The sequence below is a fragment of the Penicillium citrinum genome (genome assembly GCF_028827155.1).
Source record: "Penicillium citrinum strain IBT 23319 chromosome Unknown utg000004l:1.0-2404223.0:1.0-2405248.0, whole genome shotgun sequence".
NCBI classification, from domain to species: Eukaryota; Fungi; Ascomycota; class Eurotiomycetes; order Eurotiales; family Aspergillaceae; genus Penicillium; species Penicillium citrinum.
The window spans coordinates 1,020,655-1,041,615 of NW_026622689.1; the positions used below are offsets into that span (position 1 = coordinate 1,020,655).

General features: G+C 46.3%; 12 protein-coding genes across 12 annotated transcripts; 4 read left to right on the forward strand and 8 right to left on the reverse strand.

Moving 5' to 3' along the window:
* Positions 1 to 106: 106 nt before the first annotated feature.
* Positions 107 to 1,426, reverse strand: N7469_005319 (Zn(II)2Cys6 transcription factor; the record flags this gene model as incomplete). The annotated part of the gene is made up of 1 exon (XM_056644239.1): positions 107 to 1,426. The coding sequence occupies one exon, from the start codon at positions 1,424 to 1,426 to the stop codon at positions 107 to 109; it is 1,320 nt and encodes a 439-aa protein (XP_056501053.1).
* Positions 1,427 to 2,088: 662 nt separating this feature from the next.
* N7469_005320 (uncharacterized protein) lies at positions 2,089 to 3,123 on the reverse strand (the record flags this gene model as incomplete). The annotated part of the gene is made up of 1 exon (XM_056644240.1): positions 2,089 to 3,123. The coding sequence occupies one exon, from the start codon at positions 3,121 to 3,123 to the stop codon at positions 2,089 to 2,091; it is 1,035 nt and encodes a 344-aa protein (XP_056501054.1).
* Positions 3,124 to 3,812: 689 nt separating this feature from the next.
* Positions 3,813 to 5,162, reverse strand: pgxC (putative extracellular exo-polygalacturonase; the record flags this gene model as incomplete). Its single annotated transcript, XM_056644241.1, has 1 exon — positions 3,813 to 5,162. The coding sequence occupies one exon, from the start codon at positions 5,160 to 5,162 to the stop codon at positions 3,813 to 3,815; it is 1,350 nt and encodes a 449-aa protein (XP_056501055.1).
* A 537-nt stretch (positions 5,163 to 5,699) lies between these two features.
* On the forward strand, positions 5,700 to 6,314 carry N7469_005322 (SRPBCC domain-containing protein; the record flags this gene model as incomplete). The annotated part of the gene is made up of 1 exon (XM_056644242.1): positions 5,700 to 6,314. One exon carries the CDS (start codon positions 5,700 to 5,702, stop codon positions 6,312 to 6,314), a length of 615 nt encoding a protein of 204 aa, XP_056501056.1.
* A 364-nt stretch (positions 6,315 to 6,678) lies between these two features.
* On the reverse strand, positions 6,679 to 7,896 carry N7469_005323 (protein kinase domain-containing protein; the record flags this gene model as incomplete). Its single annotated transcript, XM_056644243.1, has 1 exon — positions 6,679 to 7,896. One exon carries the CDS (start codon positions 7,894 to 7,896, stop codon positions 6,679 to 6,681), a length of 1,218 nt encoding a protein of 405 aa, XP_056501057.1.
* A 1,652-nt stretch (positions 7,897 to 9,548) lies between these two features.
* Positions 9,549 to 11,416, reverse strand: N7469_005324 (uncharacterized protein; the record flags this gene model as incomplete). Its single annotated transcript, XM_056644244.1, has 2 exons — positions 9,549 to 11,236; positions 11,299 to 11,416. The coding sequence occupies 2 exons, from the start codon at positions 11,414 to 11,416 to the stop codon at positions 9,549 to 9,551; spliced, it is 1,806 nt and encodes a 601-aa protein (XP_056501058.1).
* A 467-nt stretch (positions 11,417 to 11,883) lies between these two features.
* On the forward strand, positions 11,884 to 13,571 carry N7469_005325 (putative endosome-associated ubiquitin isopeptidase (AmsH); the record flags this gene model as incomplete). Its single annotated transcript, XM_056644245.1, has 2 exons — positions 11,884 to 12,030; positions 12,096 to 13,571. The coding sequence occupies 2 exons, from the start codon at positions 11,884 to 11,886 to the stop codon at positions 13,569 to 13,571; spliced, it is 1,623 nt and encodes a 540-aa protein (XP_056501059.1).
* Positions 13,572 to 13,828: 257 nt separating this feature from the next.
* N7469_005326 (uncharacterized protein) lies at positions 13,829 to 14,203 on the reverse strand (the record flags this gene model as incomplete). The annotated part of the gene is made up of 2 exons (XM_056644246.1): positions 13,829 to 14,005; positions 14,090 to 14,203. 2 exons carry the CDS (start codon positions 14,201 to 14,203, stop codon positions 13,829 to 13,831), a joined length of 291 nt encoding a protein of 96 aa, XP_056501060.1.
* Positions 14,204 to 14,833: 630 nt separating this feature from the next.
* Positions 14,834 to 16,032, forward strand: N7469_005327 (putative oxidative stress response protein Oxr1; the record flags this gene model as incomplete). The annotated part of the gene is made up of 2 exons (XM_056644247.1): positions 14,834 to 15,828; positions 15,888 to 16,032. The coding sequence occupies 2 exons, from the start codon at positions 14,834 to 14,836 to the stop codon at positions 16,030 to 16,032; spliced, it is 1,140 nt and encodes a 379-aa protein (XP_056501061.1).
* Positions 16,033 to 16,898: 866 nt separating this feature from the next.
* N7469_005328 (acetylornithine aminotransferase) lies at positions 16,899 to 18,161 on the forward strand (the record flags this gene model as incomplete). The annotated part of the gene is made up of 1 exon (XM_056644248.1): positions 16,899 to 18,161. The coding sequence occupies one exon, from the start codon at positions 16,899 to 16,901 to the stop codon at positions 18,159 to 18,161; it is 1,263 nt and encodes a 420-aa protein (XP_056501062.1).
* A 169-nt stretch (positions 18,162 to 18,330) lies between these two features.
* On the reverse strand, positions 18,331 to 19,424 carry N7469_005329 (alpha/beta hydrolase family protein; the record flags this gene model as incomplete). The annotated part of the gene is made up of 5 exons (XM_056644249.1): positions 18,331 to 18,815; positions 18,869 to 18,891; positions 18,947 to 18,979; positions 19,047 to 19,063; positions 19,122 to 19,424. 5 exons carry the CDS (start codon positions 19,422 to 19,424, stop codon positions 18,331 to 18,333), a joined length of 861 nt encoding a protein of 286 aa, XP_056501063.1.
* Positions 19,425 to 19,840: 416 nt separating this feature from the next.
* On the reverse strand, positions 19,841 to 20,929 carry N7469_005330 (aldo/keto reductase family protein; the record flags this gene model as incomplete). Its single annotated transcript, XM_056644250.1, has 2 exons — positions 19,841 to 20,790; positions 20,872 to 20,929. 2 exons carry the CDS (start codon positions 20,927 to 20,929, stop codon positions 19,841 to 19,843), a joined length of 1,008 nt encoding a protein of 335 aa, XP_056501064.1.
* Between the last annotated feature and the right edge of the window lie 32 nt (positions 20,930 to 20,961).

The window sequence follows — 20,961 nt, forward strand, 5'->3', positions numbered from 1 at the left end:
AAGATAAAGCCGTCCAACTTGATATAGATTGCTTTCCCAAATAGGCAAGTTATCAAAGATAATCCTCTTTTTACCCCGCGATCTTATCGTCTCCACCAGTCACCATCTACGTTCCCAAAATAATACCCCGATTCACCCAATGCCGTTCACACTGCTCCTGACCATCCGGATAACGCGGAAATTCACAAAGCCGACAATTCCGCCAATATGTGCGAATAACTTCACACTGTCCCGCGTGTGTTGCATGTTGACCAATTAGATAGGCAGGCGTAGCGAGATGTACATAGAAACGCGAGGTAGTGGGGAGCATGGATATTGCGCCACAGGCACGATCTACCATATCTGAAAGAACGCTTGAATGACTATATTCATCTGTGCGATTCTCGTGCCGAGGTCGATTCAATCGGGCAAATGCACCTATTGCCCCCGCATATCTGTATACTGCGGCTGCAAGACCGCTTTCTGTTGTATCTGTCGAGTCGAGGTGAAGGATCTGATTCATTGCTCTGGTACTCAGTTGTACAAGAATAATGTTGGATTCGGGCGTATTCGACTGAGATTGCGATTGTGATTGCGATTCCGAGTCCAGTTTCGCAAGATGCACGAATAAGTCAAATGTATCTGGTGGACAGCCTACAGAAGAGAAAAACGTCTGATGAAGACAGTTGCGATGCCAATCGTTGAAAATGAGAGCTCCATCTTCACGGACAAGTGTACCTGTTACATCGAACCAAACAAGGTATGCCAGGACATCCGCAAGACCGGGAATTTGGCGTGTTAGATGGTTCATGTCTGTTTGATTATGACAGTGGAGATCAAGTAAAGAGCGTGCACCTTGAAGATGTCTATGCCATTGACCAAAGGAGCCACAGCATACTTCAAACATGGCAAAGGTGCCGATACCAAAGAGGGCGACTGGGTGTGCTGATTCTATTACCCGGCTCAGATTCGATAAGGCTGTTAAATGGGATTGTATTGAGTCCTTATCATCTGTGCCTTGTAGTCGAGATCGGGCGAAACTGAGGGTGCGTGATATGAGCTCGACGGCTTCGTCTGGTAGTTCTTGTTTGCTGGATTGGATTTCTTGGTAGAAGTGGGAGAGGAGGTCGATGAATCCGTATAGGTTGACTGGGATATTTGCGTGTAGATTTGTTCGATCATACTGATTGTTCACCATAGTCGAGATACTACTCGTAGTATTCGATGATGGCGAAGATGGTGATACTCGAGGTGATGACTTTAGAACTGGACTTGGGGCTGTCTTCTCGCTCATCCATTTCACTCGTTGAGGATACTGGCAAGGTACATCTTGTTGTAAGCATGGTTGGCATCGTGGTCGGTTGAGATCGCATTTGATGCCTTTCATGCGGCAGCGGTAGCAGTGGCGATCATGTCGAATTCCACGAGGCTTCTTACTACCTGCCATTTCTCGATTCCATCTGAGTATGAACTTGAAACAGGGTCTTGATGACAAGGATTTGGAACCCTGCCGAAGCCGGATCTACGGGAGATAAGAGTGCGGGGGAAGACCCCGAGTTCCCAGGTTTGTGGGAGGCGTGGTATACATCGGAGTTGATCCGCGGCCAAAGCCAATTCAAACACATGTTGCTATCATCATCAGTAACTAATGATAGTCTTACTACCGGCTTATCAGAGTAGTTGTAAAATCATGCGTGCATTTGATTGGAATAGAACGAGTGTGTGAGGTTAATAAACATAGCCCTCGGTACATCTCAAGGCCCAGTAACGAAGTAACTATCTAAAGGTAACAGCCATAAAAACATCAACCCTCCAAGTTCACCAACATGAAAGTATGCTGACCAACGCCAAAATATGCATAAAAAGAGTGCTCCAGTGCAATCCGTGGACCCAATACAAAACCCAACTATCTAAATGGAATGAGTGACAGCCTCTTCTGGTGACAGACCAAACCCGAATCATCAAGTTGGCAAGAGAAAAGATTGAACAACCTGAAGCCAGAATGCTATATATACATCTCCGGTGGGAGTGAACAATGCAAATATACTTACCAATTCACCCAGCAGTTCATCATCTTGCTTTGGCCAGCTCGATGGTGGCGTAATGACGCTATTTTGAAGACATAAACATGTGCATATGTCGACTCTTCGAGGCGTGATCTTTTCGACCTTTGGCCTGATTTTCACGTCGGTCACGTCGTTTCGTGTATGAGTTGACCTGCTCTGGCTTTTGCTCAAAGAGATTCTGGGATTCTCCTCCGCCGTTATCCCAAGGTATCTTATCTCGCCTGTGGCGTTCGCCTTTCGGGCTGACAGCGTCCACACCTTCCAACTTTTCTTTTCTCTTCTCACGGCGACGGTTAGCTCGCTCACGGCGTCTTTGAGCAGCATCGCAACGTCTTTTTGCCTTTGAGGAGGCTCGAGACAGAGGCTTTGACGAAGTAATTGAGACACGCGACAGTGGTCTCGGTCGTGTGTGCTTTCCTGACCCACCACTCACGCTGCTGTAATGAGGACTTGTTGGCGGTGGTATTTCCTTCAAGTTGATAACCTCTTTCAAATGATCGATCGCAGTAATCAAAGGTACTGAGTGCACTCCATCCTCGTTCGCTATCGATGCAACAATGTTACTGTTAGAGGCCTGCCCAATCGAAGACCGTCTTGGACATCTCGGTGGAATGTTCTCGTTCTCCACTGATACGGAGCAAAGGGAGGCTGCAATTGCTTGTGACATCCTCCCTTGGGTATCTGGACTCAGTGGATGCTTACTTGGTGCACATGGCGCAGGAGTTGTGGGTCGATCCTCCTCATTTCCAAGTGGAACTACCGGGGGTGGAAGAGAGGCAAGCTTGAGAAGAGACGCTGAATCGCCTGGATCCTTCCCGTTGAGGTTTGGTTTTCGAGGAGGTACCATAGGATCTGAAGATGACTCTTTAACCCCGACATCTGACCCTGGAGGACTTGGATTGATCATGTTCGGCGGTAACTGAGATACAAAAGGCGTCAACATTGGTTTGAAGTTGAATGTCATCCCGGGTATATGGGGCATATTAAAGGGAAGCCCTTCCAAAGGTGGGCTACCAGGTGTCGCGTTTAAAGGCTGTTGCTCCGTGACTGGGCATCGAAATCCGGCTGGAAAGACCATATTGGGGTCTAGGCTTGGAGGCACCGTGCCGATTCCTGTAACAGAAAATATTTCCGGACAGCTTTTTCTTCGGCTGTTCGAAGACCTAGGAGAGTCGTCGCGATCGGAAACGCTTTGATGAAGAGAATCGACGCCGCTCGAGCAACGGTGACAGATAACTTCATACTCTCCTATCCGAGGTATGACGCTCAATGTAACAGGCTGAATTTGCATATACATCGACGGCGACCAGCTGCAAATTTGAAGCCAAACTGGTAGTTCATCGACAGGTATAAGAGGCACCAGTGATCCACCGGGTCGAAAGATGCAGAATTGAGGCGTCGGGTGATGCCTTCCGTAGTGCAAAGGATGGTGGTCGTACATCATGGTAAGTAGGCGAATAGAAGACTTGAGAAATGAATACAATAAGTGAGTGGCAGAATGCTTTATAGTGATGAAAGTATGTATATTGAGTATACGGAACGAATGGTGATAAAAGAGTGGGTGATGAGAGAAGAAGAGAGGAAGAGAGGAAAAGAAGAGAAGAGAAGTGGGAGAGAATATGGCAAATGTTTACATTGCTGTTCGTGCCTTCCTTGGGATGATGAGAGAACACAAATGGAAGGAGCAAACTGTCTATATTGTAGCATTTCAAAATAGGAAGGAGTAGAAGCTGATCAGTGAAGTACGGCATATCAAAGCAAGAATCTTTAAGAAGGAACGAACGTGCCATTCCGGCAGTCAAAGCCCAAGTGAGGGTTGAGCGCAGCAGTAGCATTGATACACACAGCAGTTGGAGACTCCATATTCTGCGGAATAATCTGAACATTCTCCAACTTGAAGTTCTTACAAGAAGTCTCCGTATTGCATTCAATGACAATAGCTTCAGTATGCTTAAGGCCAGGAAGACCATCATCATACCAACAAGGATCTGTCACGCATGACCCATCACCAGGTCGGAATGTATTAATAGTTCCAGTAAAGTCAGACCAAGAGAAGTCCTCCATCGTAACAGAGGCATTATTGACACGTCCCGTAGTCTGGCCATCACCAAGTTGAGTTTGAGAAGATCCCTGGTTGAAATAGCTCTGCGTGACGAATATGGGAAATGTCACATTATACACGCGGATATTCTTCCACGTAATGTTCTTCGCGATACCCTGACCACCCATCCAAGACTTGAATCGTGCAGCGTAAACAGCATCTATGACGGTGACATCGTTGAAATGAATGTTCGAAACATTGGCGATATCCTGTGGATCTTGACCTAATGAACCAATACTCATACCGTGACTCTGATAGCCGATGGTATTTCTTTCGAAGAGGACATTGTGGGATCCAGATTGGATGGCAACGGCATCATCTCCATTGTAAATCACACTGTCAGTGATACGGACATTTGTGGCAGTGACATCGAATCCATCTGTATTGAAGGGGAAAGATCCGGTTGACTCAGCGTCGATGAAAGCGCGACTGATTTCGATATCGTCTCCGCCAACCTGAACATTCCAGGCAATGGGTTTACGAGATTTGAAGTACTTCAAAGAGCCACCGGTGGTCTTAAAACTCATAAGATGAGGTCGAGAGTCAATTCCCGAGCCATTGACAGGGTTTGCATCCCACCAAGCTTGACCGTAAGAATTGATCCAGCCATTATTGATATCTGAGGATCCGGTATAGTCAATATTGGGTCCTTTGAAGGTGAACCAATGCTGGCCATCCGCATACGTAACTCTGTTGGTTCGATTGACAATACTTTGGACTTCGGCAATGCTCTGAGGAAGATGCAGGTTTCCATTGACCTGGATTTCCACATTGCTTAGGTTCGTGGCACTGATCGGAGTGAAAATATTATAATCCACCCCTTTGTCGAAAACAATGATCGAATCCGTGGCACATTCGGCAAAGGCTTTCAGTGCCGCTGGTGTATCATCTGCCGTGCCATTTGATGAAGATACTGTACAGTGATGGGGGCGACTGGTGTCTGAGCGTTGATAGTTCGGAGCTCCGAGCGCAAAAGAGGAAACTAGGGCTAATACTGTCGCCCGAGGAATCAGCATTTTGAACAAGCCAATTGACAAAACAATAAGATCTATGCCAGGCCAAACCAAGCTTCCAAGAGCCAGCTTTATACTCTGACCGAAATCAACTACCGGCGCTCTCTGAGTAAGTCAACAATGCGATCGTCACTATCCCCGGAGGAATCGTCGCCAAACCCCCGGAGGATCTACCCCACAATGCGGAGACGGCCAGCATTGGAATTGACAGCTACATCCTCGAGTGGACGGACTATTATCTTTCCGACCAGGGACTCTAGAATAATTGGTGGGAAATCATCGAGATCGTCGATCTCTGCAGTAGGACGTAATGCATTGATGCTTGTACAGACATCATTCCAGAAATGCCAAGCAAACAGACAACCGAGCAGCCCGAAGCTTGGATGGTGCCATGGCTTATCGGAGCTCGGAGGCTCAACTCAGCCGATCAAATCAAACCCCAAAACAATCTTCTCACGAAATTCATCTCCTTCTTACAACCCTCTGCCATTCAAAACTAACTCCACCATCTACATATTGTATATTGCGATAATAGTCAAAATGTCACTCTCAAATCCAACAAACACAAACCGCCCAACACCAAACATAACCCCAGACTCCGCATCCCTCCACCTCGGCAGCTCAATCCACATCAACGCCCCATCAACCGCCGTCTGGGAAGTCCTAACCAACACATCAACATGGCCAAAATGGAACTCCTTCGTTCCACGCGTGACAATAGTCTCACAGCCCGATTCTCCATCCACAACCTCCACAAATGAACCCCTCTCACCAATCCTGCAAAAGGGAACAAGGGTGACATTTCACGTACGCATGGATCCAACCTCAACTAAACCCCAAGCAGCCACAGATGCCGGGCTCGTGGTAACCGAGTACGTGGCGCCGAATTCGGAGACCGGGACGGCCGGACGTATTGTTTGGGCTTCGGATTTTGAAGCGCCGGGGACGATGGGGCCTTCGCTTTTGACTGCCGAGCGGGAACATGAGGTTAAAGATGTGGAGGGGGGTACTGAGGTTAGGAACTGGGAGTTACAGGTTGGATGGATAGTTTGGGTTGTCAAGATGATGTATGGGGGGAAGTTGAAGCAGAATTTTGATTTATGGGTTCAGGATTTGAAGGCTTTTGTTGAAGGTGAGGGTGAGAGTGGTCAGTGAATTTGGCCTGGTGATTTTGCGAGTTCTTGCTGGTATGGGGGACTCTCTGATACCGGGGTACCTAGAGCTATGATTATGTGGTAGGGAATTGTCCCGGGAATAATTACGATTGATCAGTACTTTATATGGCTCATTTCAATCGATGTACTACGAGTGGATCATGATACTAAAGAAAGCCATCAAACAGAATGCTAATCTCTTTTTTGAAATTGTTGAATTTATGCAAATATTGTATGCCATGCTCTGTTCCCCTCAACTCCATCTAACCGGGTATATGATCTAACGAGTGTAGTATAATCAAAATGCTCCAAATGCAAAACAAAATGAATCGAGAAAAAAAAACCCCCTTAACTCAGAAGAAAAATTACGCAGAACAAACCTCCTCAGCAAGAACCATCCAATCAACCGCCGAAATTCTTCGCTCAGGATCCTTCACAACAGCCGGTTTAACCAACCTCTCAACAAATCCATTCCTAGGAACCCTCGCCCCATTCCCAAACGACCTAATAAAGTCCACAATCTGATGACCCTCCCCGGCCATAAGATTCCTCCGCCGAAAATCACACCCAGGGTATAAAAGGACATCACCCGTCGCAGCAGCTAGTAACGTCGCAGCCATGGAAAAGATATCCGAAGCCGGGGTAGGTGGGGGGTTCCCACTTCCAGGTCTAAGAGCTTTAAGGACCTCTGGCGCTGAAAATGGCGCTGTAAAGCTTGACAAGATCTTCTCGCTTTCTTTCTCGTTTTCTGTAGAAGACGAGATTGTCATTGCAGCGGAGAAGTCTGCTAAGAGCGGCTCGTACCGGAAAGGGTGGGGACTGGCGTTGTCTGTTTCGATGGGTTGGAGGAGGATACTATGCGGCTTGACGTCGCCGTGCATGATACCTGCATCATGGTGGAGCCAGCCGAGAGTACTAATCAGTTTCCGGGCTAAATCCTTCCAAGGCGCTGGACCGAGGAAAGGGTCGAACATGGTTGCTGTTGAGATGGGAGTGTTGCGGGCGAGATTGGCTTGTTCTTCGATATATGTTGAGAGAGCTAAAGGCACGGCAGACATGACTATGGACTGAGTTTCCGGATGATATCCGTGGAATGGAACGATGTGTCTCTCGTGACCGGGTGTTAGGGTTAAGCGGGTGAGGATTAATGCCTCTGCCTGAAGGATTGGCGCTGCATCACCGCGACGGGAAGTCTTGACAGCTACCACTTTGTTTGCTGTGATTGGGGAACTAGGTGGTGTATTGAGCGGGGTTGAAGTGGTTGGTATCCAGTGTGCTTTATACACTTTACTCCAGACTCCTTCGCCGAATTCAATGCGACGGCCGCGTTCATCGAGACTGGGTTCTAGATCATCTGTAAAGCGAATAGGTGTGGTGATGTTGCGTTTAATTAATGTTGTTGAGCGGTCTTCACTGGGTTCTGATAACGGGGTAGTAATGCGCCCGCTGCCTTCTTTGCCGATTGGAGTTACTGGAGGCGTGAGATTTGAATTGGAAGTCGAAGTTTGCGAAATACCCTTGCCATTACCACAGGTATGCAGCGACAATTGCATAGGTGAACTGGGAGGAGTCATGCCGGGCATGATGGGGGGATATGGGCCAAAATGGAATTACGGCCGTTGGTGAGTCAAAGGGTGGGTGATAAAGCGGTAATTAAAAGGTCAATTGAGTATAGCCGATTGCCGGGGGATAGACAGATAGAGTCTAGATTAATAGATTGTAGGACAGATTAAGGCGCAGTAGTGAGGCGGGCGATTATCAGCGCCACCAAAGGCGAAAAGTAGTCGTGGTTTGCGTGTTCGTGCCAGTCAAGCGCATCATCCACGGTTCAAGTTTTTAGGGCTGGTTATGACGGAGTGGCGAAGAGGGGAAGTAGGTACTTGAAAATTGGATAGAGATGACTCGGGGAAATGGAGGTTTTTTTTTTAAAAAAAGATTAATTTTATCGGAATCCTCGAGGCCGAGTAGGACAAGAGAAGAAAGAGGTGAAAGAGAGAATTAAAAAGAATAAAGAATAAAGAGGAATTGAGAGGAGAATGAAGCGGCGAGGACAAAGCGTGAAAGCGTGGAAATGCAAAGACGCGAACAATGGCGATTTGGGTAATGTTGGGGGCCGCGTTAGATAAAGGATTCAGGGAAAAAGAAAAAAAGAAAAGAAAGGAAAAAGGAAAAAGGAAAAAGGAAAAAGGAAAAAGGAAAAAGGAAAAAGGAAAAAGGAAAAAGAAAAAAGAAAAAACAATAATAATGAAAATAATAATAATAATAATAATAATAATAAAGAAAACGGGATTGGAAATGACAGGACACCCACTTACGCAGTCGATGGTCGGTCTCGACCAAATGGGAAATGACAGAAAATGCTGGTGTGCCAGTGAAAAAGTGCAGATCGCCGGTGGAGGAAGAATGTGACGGTGGTAGTGGTGGATTTGTTAAATGAGATGAACAGGACGGAGTACTCAGTATGTACACTTACAGTAGAGTAAAGAAAATGCTAAGCTACAATAGGGTCGGCTGTTCGATCGGCAGGGTCCACCGTTCGGGAATATTAATCAGTTGTTTATGTGTCATATAGATATAATGGTTTATATCTGTATGTTAAAGTTTACTTATGTATATATCTGTATATTATATATTCAAAATACGGATGATATATTTATTAGTATCATAGTGCTTACTATACAAGGGTAGTAGATAAGAGTGCAACGGTGCAGGGTGGTATACTGCCCCAGTGCAGGGTGCACTAGGTGTATTAGGGTAGGTAGGGTAGGGTCATCTGCAACCGGGGCCCACCGCATGCGACTAGAAACGGGGAAATAAGAACAAGCTGGAGCTAGAGAATATTCCGGAATCATCATAAATTCATTCCAGTAGTATTCTTAAATATAATAAATATACTTAAAATTATTCTAGTAGGTCCAGGGTATACTCCTAACCCCATAGTACAGTATCAAGTGGTTTACCCTAAACAGTAACTGCTTGTAGATGTTATCAGCCAATCAATCTCCCCCGTGCGTCCCGGCCCGCTGCAGCCACGCGTGCATCTACATACTACATTGCCATAAATAGTTAACTAGTTAGTATGTAGTATGTACATACGTAGTACAGGATTAGGTTACTGTGAATATACATGTATGTACTAATATAATGTATGCTGAATATTGTATAGGTAGGTATATAATAAGTACAGGTATAGTACAGGGTATCTCAATTCCTGAATACAACTCCCGGAATACGCTCAGTGCATCCGCTTCATTCCATCCGTGCTCTCCCCCGCACGAAACGTCGTCAATGTTGCCCCAATAATGCGGCTCAATTGTAATGCCGACAGATCCTGCGCATTCTTCTCATACAACAGTATAATCTCCCACAGCAGCTCCACAGAAAGACTCCGCACCCGCCATCCACGGAAATCATAGTCAACACGCTCCGATATTGGTGCGTCCTTCTTCTCTTCCTCAACAGTTCGCTTATCCGGGAGACTACCATCTTTCCACCGCTTATCCGCATACGCAAGGAGACCAGGGATGGCCCGAAGAACCTGGTCTGTTGTAAGCTCCGGCATTAGGCTTTGAATAAGCTCCGCCACCGTCATATCGTTTTTACTCCGAAACACCCTCGTCAAGGTGTCAAATAACTGCGCCACTTCTGCGCGTCGCTCGACAGAGACTTGGGACAATTTCTGCGCAGCAATGCAATTTTCATCGGCTTCGAAAAAGAGAAGGGAAGTTGGGTGACGAGGGTATAGTTCATCCACATCAATTCCCAGAGGCTCGAATGGACGTCGGTCCCACATCAATGCTGCATCGTCGAAGTTACCATCGCCAATTCGCGAGGCTCGCGTTTCATCCAACAGTCGATCCTTGGTCCGGAAAACCTTGTAGTGCACATTGCCGATCAATTCGGCCAGTTCATCAGTTAGAGACCCAATCTGCTGGTCCAGGTTTTGTAAGCTGGAAGTCGGCGTGTCAATCGAGTCTGCTAGACGAGCCAGCTCATTCATCTTCGCGTCGATAGTCAATTGTTTCTGGACAGACAATTCTCGATAATAAGCCGCACGATTGTCGGCCCCAAGTGCAGTCCGGGCCTTGGCAGCAACAGACTTATCAGAACTCTTCATCTTTTTTATAAGACGATCATGATGCTCCGTACCGATTCTTGGCGTATGTGGGAGCGATTTCTTGGTTGTGTTTGGTTGAGCTGGTGCCAGGCGAATGGCTGGTACTTCACGGCCTGGTGGTGTAGAAATTTGAAGAGCGGCGCTTCTCTCAGAAACACGCTCGGATATTTTGTTGTATAGATCAATACCCTTGAGACCAACCCATGATAAATCATCGTAACAGCAAGCAACTTCCATTGCCTGCTTTGCCACGCTCTCTGTCAGCAGAGCGGGTCGATTACGATCTGCCATGGTTTGTGGAAGAACAATCTTCGCTTCTACTTGCGGCATCAAAGCTAGTATTCGAACACTGCCATATTCATGGAAACCTGCTTGGTTCAAGCAGTCCTCCATGACCGCCCCCCACCATCGTGCCGGTGTATAGTGATTCAGGATAGAGTTCGGTGCGGCGGGATTGGCCAGTACAAGTAGCGTATCATTGTTTTTCATTTCACCGGCTATCTTCGACTTTAGCGGTTTTTGCTCTGGAAGAAGCCGTTTAATCACACTTGGCCAATTGTTTTGGGAATAGACATCCATCTGTTCAAGTGTATAGCAAGACTTGCTGGCTGCGAGGGGTTCGAGGAATTGACCGAAGCTCTTTAACGCAGGCTCAAGGAGAATATGACGACGAGGTTGTAGAAGGTCATTGATTTTCGAGGAAAGTAGACCAGCGCCAGGCCATAGGTCTAAGATATCCAAGGGTAGTCGTTGTCCATTCTTGTCTCGTTTTTGCAGAAAGGGCGATAGTCGTTGGCAAACATCATCTACAGAGATCATGAATTAGCACAGATCAGAAAACTATTCCGTCCAAGGGTTAGCAACTTACCCATGAGCTGCTCAGACACAATATTCACCCGAACAGTCCTAGCATGGACTTTCGGTAACTGGCTCAGCCGCTCCGTCAATGGATAGCGTGTCAACGGTGTCCATATTGGCGACTTCATACTGTACAATTAGAGACTAGTATATCCAATTCTATCATAAGGGATAACTCCTAGTTTCGATCGCGTATATCTGCATTGCTGGGAGGGTTATGCACCCAAGTTAAGGCGGAGTTGGAGAAATTAACGGAGAAAGCGGAGAGCGCGTGTGATTTCCTTTGGGGCTCCGCGCGGCATCCCACTTTCAACCAGGCAACCCCAACGACACTTTGTGACTTTTCCAACTTCTCGTGTTTGTGTCTTGAGTTTCATCGCTCTCTTTCTTTCTGCCTGACATCTTTCACCTCAGGATCGCTTTTATGCAGTTGCCTTCAACTGCGGGTTGGTCATCTTTCAGCATTTGGTGATTGCCCCACCCATCCTGTGACAATCATGCCCCTTCAGACTACTTTTGCATGAAGAAGGGTCCTTTCATCTTGGAATAGTTCCTATCTTCTCATCTCATTCGAAATTTTGGCGCTGTCGCGACTATGGCATCTCGTTCACCGGTGATCGGGACTGGGGGTAGTCCACCCCAGAGTGTGGAAAGTATCACTCGCATCGCCCAGGATTATGAATACGATTCGGCTGTTCCGCTCAAGTATTGGCTAAGGTCTGCTGCATCGCTGATTCAGGAGGTAAGCTGCAATGTGGTCATTCCGTTCAATCATGAATACGAGGCTAATTCTTCCTCACTAAACAGGCACAAATCTACGAGTACGAAGGCCGTGACGAACAAGCATATCTCCTCCTTTTCCGACATGCCCAACTAGTCCTGGTCAACCTCTCCAAACACCCCCAGGCTCTGAAAGATAGCCCGGAGAGAAAGGCTTTAGTTGCAGCCGAGAAAGAGGTGGAGAAGAACCTTTATAAATTGGAACAGCTAAAGCCGCGTATCAAGAAACGTTATGAACGCTACACTCAGCTTATGCGCGAACGTCAGTCACGAAAACAATCCGAAATAAATCTACCAGCGGAGCCGCGCGACCAGATTGTCGATCCCGCTTTGAGTGGCGTTGCGAAACCCTTGGAGGCAGGCGAGAATAGGGACCTTGCGGTCCGTTTAGCGCAATCGGAACTCACTCGCCGAGCAACCGCCCGGAGAACCAAAGAACAAGGCGAAGATGATAGTCGGCGAGTTGCAGGGGTATGGGGAGGATGGGAGGATGCATTGAAGACGAATGAGCGGGGAGTCGACGACGTGAGCCAACAGATTCAAAAGATTGGCTATAATATGGGAACGACGCCGAAAAACACTACCGCGCGTCAACAGTCCACTGCACCTGATATCCCTCCTCGGGTGTCTTCTGCATACAAGTATCCCACAGTGCCGCGCCAAAACGCACTGGAATCCTTTGTCCCACCGGCGAGAATCGCGATTCATGATAAGAACGCAGAACGACAACCACCCCCAGTCCTTCCACCAAAACAGCTTATTGCACCGAGCAGAGCCTCGTTCGTGGATGGCACTGGATCTGCAGAAGCCCCGCCCCTTCCATCAAAGATATCCTCAACACCACCACTCCCCGATAAAGCGCCATTGTCTGAGGACAGATCTACCCCTTCCAACCTTGATCCAGCAAGTTACACATTCAAGCCCTCCGCGTATCTGGAGAATGGTAGCCCCCTACGATCCGTCTTTCTACCGGCCAACCTCAGGTCCCAATTCTTGTCCTGCGCCGCAGCCAACACACGGCGTAACTTGGAAACATGTGGTATCCTCTGTGGCACATTGGTATCGAACGCTCTATTCATCTCTAGATTGATCATCCCAGAACAAACTTCTACATCAGATACATGCGAGACAACCAACGAGTCTGCTATCTTCGAATACTGTGACTCAGAGGACTTATTGATGCTGGGCTGGATCCACACTCATCCAACGCAAACATGCTTCATGAGCTCGCGTGACTTACACACCCACTGCGGATACCAGGTAATGCTACCAGAAAGCATTGCGATTGTGTGTGCTCCAAGCAAAAATCCCGATTGGGGCGTGTTCCGTCTTACTGATCCTCCCGGGTTAAAGACGGTTCTGAATTGTACCCAAACTGGCTTATTCCATCCACATGCCGAGGAAAATATATATACTGGAGCTTTGAGACCGGGCCATGTTTTTGAGGTGAATAAACTTCAATTTGAGACGGTCGACCTACGCCCGAAGGATCAGCGGATTTGATTACATCCATTGTCTGAACTGCTGCCCTTTATCTGAATATGATACCCTCAATCAGTGTTTGTTACTTACTTCTAGATATTAAAAGAATATGATGAAAATGAAAATCATGCGATTCTCAGCTACAATTCAAGTACCCGTCACCTTGATGTATGCCTTCGCTGAGTGCAACCAACATGCTACCACTGGCAGCCCTGGTACAAACATACTGATCCATACCAACTTTGCCATTTAATCCTACCAATAGCCCCAGCGCCGACTTACTCCTCCGGATGTTCACGCTTCCCATGCGTATGCGGATGATAACTCTTCGAAGGATTCCGTCTCTTCGAAGCAGATCCCGAGCTAGCCCTAGCCTTTCGAGAAGTAGTTGGTGATCGACGACCACGAGATTTGCGTAAACTGCGCGATTTACGCACCGTAGTCATATTTCTGCTCTATCATTTCTGGGTATTAGCATTTACTGATACTTGAGATATAGACGTTGGCGATCATCAGGTACACTGAGATGTATATCATACCATGTCTGTGGCGCTGTCACCGATATCATGTTGATGGTTGTGCGTGTCTAATTCTTCTTCCATTTCGGCGATTTCCACGCGATAGCGTTCGGAGCTGAGGAATCTGGAGGTCATCTTTGATGGGGTATAGTGGGTTAATTTGGATGTGTTTTGGTCTTGAGTTTGGTATAGTTTCAAGGACGAGCTTTGACGGTTTTATCAGTATTGGAATTTGTCTCTTATACTCCGTCTGTTGTATCCGCCACCACCTCGTCATTCTCTTTCTTCTAGAAGGCGATTCGGGGAGTCAGTCCGATCGAATGAAATTGATTACCACAGAGCTCTTAGCTTTATTGGCTTTTTTTTGGTTATTAGATCTACCGTTGTATGTACATGCGTGGTTGGATGTTTCAGGTCGAAGTAATCACTGGAGGTCCGTCGGAGTTGCGCGTAGGCTTACTCTGCAACATGAAACTTCTAATAAACTAATCCGTTCATTTGATATTAAATTGTGCTTTCTAATGCTATAATCACATTGATTCTATTCGAATTGTCTATCAATTGCTTGTGATATTCCAGCTGTCCGAATGTATACGTCTTAACCCCCACATGATAAGCGATAGTCGTTTCAGCCGTGCAACTTCCAATGTATCTCCAACTCCGTCTTTCTCCCTTCTCATGCAGCTTTTCGGCCTTCTAACTACATATTCCCCCCCCATTTGATTTAAGTTCAAGTATTTTCTAATTCTCTTTCGAATTGCCCGTATGTCGTCCTCATCGCAAGGGGATCCCCCATCGGATACCCCCTCAACCTCCACTCCAGCCGACTCTCACAACCCCCAGCAAAAGTCCACCAATCCCTTCAGTGCCACCTCCTACTTCTCCTATCCCGTCAGTCACGTCGTCTCCGGTCTATACAGACGTCTGACAGACCCTAATATTGCCGCCCCCGATTCCTCCGTTATGCCGTGGTCCTTATCTTCACCTTCATCCTCGTCCGAGGTCTTCACTCCACGCCGAACAGCTTCACCCTTCCAACCACCACCCCTCACCCCTCTAACCCTCACCATTCCAAAAGGTGAAGACCTCCTCCAACAACAACTCCTAACACGCTCCCTTGCCGAAGAAATCCGCCTCCTAGTCCCAGCCCGCCTCCAACTCGTCGAAAACTGGCGTCTAGCCTATAGTCTCGACCGCGATGGCGCCTCCCTAGCAACCCTCTACGATAATTGTGAACAATTCTCACACCGCAGCCCGCGGGCGGGCTACGTCCTCGTTCTCCGCGACTCCTCTCCAACTGGCGCAGTTTTCGGCGCTTACATGACCGACGCACCGCACCCGACTTCGCAATTCTTCGGCACAGGCGAATGTTTCCTCTGGCGCGCAAGTGTGCTACCACCACCCATCAACATGGGTCTAGCATTTTCCGGTGACGGTCCACAATCAGAAGAGGCGCTGGAACGCGCTGGTTTGCCGCCTCCTCCTTCAGCGGATACTACTCACGCAGGGCGTTGGAGTACTTTCCGTGGAGACTCAAAGTCGAAGACTGAGTCGCCAGCTCATAACCTTAATATGAATATTAAGACGAATTTGGCTGCGGCGAGTGGAGGTGCGCTGGCGCCGCCTTCGCCTTCTTCAACTGCTACTCCGCGTAGTGGAGCGAGTACCCCTGAGCGCATTCGATTCAAGGCTTTCCCATACAGTGGTGTTAATGATTATATGATGTTTTGTGAGACGGGGTTCCTTAGTTTGGGTGGCGGGTAAGTTCAAGATCTTCTCTTTGCGATGGTATCCATACATGCTCATATATTCATTATAGGGATGGCCATTATGGACTTTGGGTTGACTCTGGTCTGGAAAAGGGCGTCAGTGCCCCTTGTCAAACCTTTGGAAATGAGCCCCTTTCCGATGAAGGTGTGAAATTTGATGTTCTCGGCGTCGAAGTTTGGTATGTTGGTTCGTAATCGATTCATCACGCAAGAAGAAGCAACTGGTCAACATCGGGAACAACAAAGATACACGAAACATTAAAACAATATGAAAAGTGACCATATTATCGGGACAATTGAAAGTACCAGTATTCATGTACCGCAAGTTGGTATTTGCGACTCTGATACTGTTCATGATTGATCATAGAGGGAAGCTTGGTGTCATATTCCTCCGGCGCATTATGTTTTGTGACTGCATTTACTTTCAAATACCCAAGCAATGGAGCGTTGCTAGATGCAGGGCTCTATAGACGCTCTCTATTTTGAATGAATCCCAAGACTGAGTGTTCGGTCATTTCTATCTTTTCTCTGCTTTGTTTGAGGTGGTGTCCTTTTCCAGAACGAAATATCTTCTTCATTGAAGATTCTTGGAGAGTGTACCAAGGATAGTAGCCCTGATATCATCATAAATATAACTCGAAGTTCAATAATACTGCCTATTCGAGCCTTTCATTATTTTGTGACTGCACTAATCACTCTTCCTGGTACTAAACCACCCCCAACTGTCACCACTCTATGCATGACTGTATACCAACTTGATATAACCCCTCAACTTACAGATTCCACCACTCTGACGATTTAAATTTCACGGAGCTCTTCCGAGAAACAAACTCTCGTATTCCTCATTTCCTGCGGGGTCAAAGCAGCCCAAGGCTTGGAAATGAAAGTGTGCCACTTTTCTCCACCTTTTATCTACTCCGCGCCCCAGCCTCAACAGATAACAACTTGCCAATATACTCACGCTGTCCATTATACACGGATTCTCACCTGTTCCTGAACCAAGAGATACACCTTGGCATCGTTTTATACATGACAAAATCCCAATCTCACAACTAATAACAATGCCTAACCCCAAAGTATCCCAAAAACTCCAACCTCTCCTTCAAGCATACGAGAAATCACACCCCAAATCAAAACAAGCCTTCGAACGAGCCAAAAAGGTCCTACCAGCCGGTAGTACTAGATCAGTTCTAGTATCATCTCCATTTCCACTAGTGATTCAATCCGCACAAGGCGCAACCTTCACTACAATCGATGGTATAAAATTCGACGACTTCGTCTCCGACTACTCAGCCGGTATATATGGACACTCACATCCAGTCATCCACGAAGCAGTCCAATCCGCACTAAACACGGGATTCAGTTTAGGCGGAATAATCGAGAAAGAGGCTGAATTAGCGGAGATTCTCACGGGAAGATTTCCTTCAATTGAAAAAGTGAGGTTTTGTAATTCTGGTACCGAGGCAAATACCTTTGCTGTTGCTACTGCATTATCATTTACGGGGCGGAGGAAAGTTCTTGTTTTTGATAATGGGTATCATGGTGGAACTATGTCGTTTCATACTCGAACTAATCCCATGAATCTTCCTCATGAGTTTGTGTTTGGGATTTATAATGATGTTGAGATGACGCGCGCTTTAATTACGGATGATATTGGTGTTATTCTTGTTGAACCGATGCAAGCAGCTGGTGGGATGATACCAGCTACTCGAGAATTCTTGACTCTCTTACGACGACGGTCGGAGGATGTTGGTGCGATATTGATATTCGATGAAGTCGTTACTTCTAGAATGCATTATCATGGTATGCAAGGTGCGCTTGACATTATTCCAGATATGACGACGGTTGGAAAGTATCTTGGAGGTGGATTTCCTTTTGGTGCCTTTGGTGGAAATGCGAAGTTAATGGATCGATTTGATTCGGGACAAGAGTCGGAATTGCATCATTTGGGGACTTTTAATAATAATATCTTTACGATGTCTGCGGCGGTTGCGGCTTCGAAATTGATTACGGAGGCTCAGTTGAATCGATTGAATGCTATGGGTGATCGACTTCGAGAGGAGGCTGTGGAAATTGTGAAGAAGACTGGTATTAAGGAGGTTTCTTTTACGGGCTATGGCAGTGCGGTTGGTGTTCATTTCTCGGGGGATTGTGCTCATGAGTTGAAGGAGTATTTTTATTTTGGTTTGATTAATCGTGGAATCTCGATTGGTCGTCGTGGGTTTGTTTCTCTGAATCTTGCTCATACTGAGCATTCTATTGATCGACTCTTGGAGGGTATCCATGCATTTGTCGATGATGTCTGCTCGTGGAAAGATTCATGAAGCTTGATTGATTGATTCGGTTTGTTTGGCTTCATTGATGTTTGACCGATGTATTTTGTTGTGACTATCCATGAATACTAGTATGATCCTTTTGATCATTTTGATATTCGCCAGTCGAACCCTCCAATCTACCTCCATTCGATTCCGTATATGATATCTCACTTATACATTAAGCAATTTTCTCTACTACCCACTCAATAACCTTATCCATCATCTCCAAAGAGAACCAATGACCCGAATTCTCAAAAACATTAAAAGAAACATCATTCTTCCCACCATACTTCTCAACCCACGGCGCACTGAATCTGCTAGGCACAAGTTTATCAAGAGCACCATTCAGAATCAAAATCTGCTTCCCTTCAATCCGGGCAACGCGTTGATCCCGCTCACTGTAATATTCAGAAATCGAGTCAGGCCACCTGATAGGATCAACGATATCTTTCCCTCCAAGTCGATCGACCATCAAATCATGCATATTGGGACATCCGACGGATATAATAGCAGCCTTGATTTTCGGTTCGTCTGCTAGAATGTTCCATGAAGTGTGGCCGCCGAGTGAGTGTCCGGAAATGACGAATTCGGTTGGATTGAATCGATCTTCGACGTAGAGTCTAAGATATCTCATCACCATTTGAATATCTTGGGCAATTCCATCTGCTATTGTGTGAGTTGCTTTCTTATCCATGATGATCTAGAAGACTTCAAACCTATCATGGCGAGCATGTCGTGTCTATTTGTTGCATTAGCTGGTGGTTCATGATCGATTCGAAAGGCAGTATACTCACGCATGCTTATCATTCCCTTGCTTCCAACTTTGACTGAAATAATAGAGTCAGTACATAAAGCGATACATAAGATCCTTCAATTTATGAAACTCAATCTTACATGGACTTGGTATCAATCTGAGAACGTGTAGTCAGCATATGGCTTCAAGCATAAAGATTAGGGTAAATGTAATACCGCTCTTTCGCCGTGATTACGATCATCGAACGTAGCCACAACAAATCCCTTCTTGGAAGGCCCATGCTGTCTCAATTGATGAAGAAATTGATGCGCAAATCTCTCAGCCTCTACATTGCTTCTTGTGCGGCCATGAATATGGAACAGAACCACCGTATTCTTCGCCTGTTCCGGAGATAACTCGTCGATACCATAGACATAAGTATGGAAACCAGCAATGTTAATCTTTAAAACGCTAGATTTGACTGTGTCCTCCGGCAATTTCTCGAAACGCTGGCTCTTTGAAGGGATTTCTGAAGTCATGATGAATACCAAAAGGCGGGGTTAGGGCTGAATTGTGCGGGTGAAGTTGACGGATGAAGTTGGAGGGGTGTTTGGGAGTTCGGTGTCGAGATTAGTGGGTTACAATCGATTAATAAGTTCGGAGCTTGCTTTTTGCAAGGTCCTGGGTGGATCATTATCGTTTGTTCTGGACGATCCTCGACTCACTCGGCCCGTTGACCTCCGATTTTCACGGGGTTGTTTCGGGTTTGCGGGTTTGGGGGAGTATTTGGTTTCGGGATCGTCCCCCACTATTTAGTTAAAAACACCCCGCAATTCAATAGATTTACTGATAATATAGAAAGAAATGAATCGATTTTTTCAAAATCTTGATAAACATGGGAATAATTTAGAAAATCAACATCGATAATGAAGGACCTGAACTTGATAAAAGACGCCTAATGCCAATATTTGGGTGCAACTCCCTTCACCATCAACCAAGCCTGTTCAAGAGCCTGAACAACATCATCCGGCAGAGAAGTCTTCTCCAGATCAGATAAATTCGTTTCAAGATGCTTCACACTACTCGCACCGACAATTATAGCATCTTTCAAATCTTCACTCAACTCAGAATGGTATTTCAACCACCTCAAAGCAACTTCCCCATCAGTAAAACCATGCTCAACAGCAACACCATGAATAAGCTCCAAAGCATCGAAATAAGCATCATTCCAATACCGATTCCGATGAATTGACCCCTGAATAATCTTAGGATCAAATCTAGATCCCTCTTCGAACTCGGTTTGTTCACGCTTATACCGACCGGTAAGGAATCCCCCAGCTAAAGGTTGAAACGCATAGAGGGACATATTGTATTTTCGCAGACAGGGGAATAATTCACCTTCAATACTTCGTTGAAGGACATGATAAACCCCCTGGTAAACAGACGGCATGATCCATCCATTACTTTTGCAGATTTCACAGATTTGAGCAACTTCCCAGGACATGTAGTTGCTCAAACCTAGACGCTGAAAATGACCTTCTTTGTAGAGATTATGGACTTCGCGGAGGGTTTCTTCGAATGGAGTTTTGCGGTCTGGACCGTGGAGATAGAATAGGTCGATTTTTGAGGTCTTTAAGGCTTTTAGACTATTTTTTAGTCCTCGGCGGATATCTTCTGGTTTATGCGTGTAGGTGTCGTTTGTTGTTAAAACACCGCCTGCACTGGGATATAGTTTTGTGTCCATGATAAGACCGCGACCTTGCCAGGATAAAGATGCGAGGATCTCTTCGGAGGAACCGTTTCCGTAGATTCGAGCAGTGTCGATTTCATTGTATCCGTGCTTTTGAAAAGTATCCAATATTACGGCTGCATCTTCTTTTTCGTGGACACGGGCACCCAAGGTATCTACGATTATGTTAATCTCGTTGAAGGTTCACGACCCGTTTGGGGAGCTTATCATCGATCGTTCAATGATTCAAAACATACTGGGTTTTCCGAAGGTCATTGCCCCAAAGACTATCTTCAAGTTCTCGTTATGCGCCATGATATATAACAATTGGGAGATTCCGATTATCT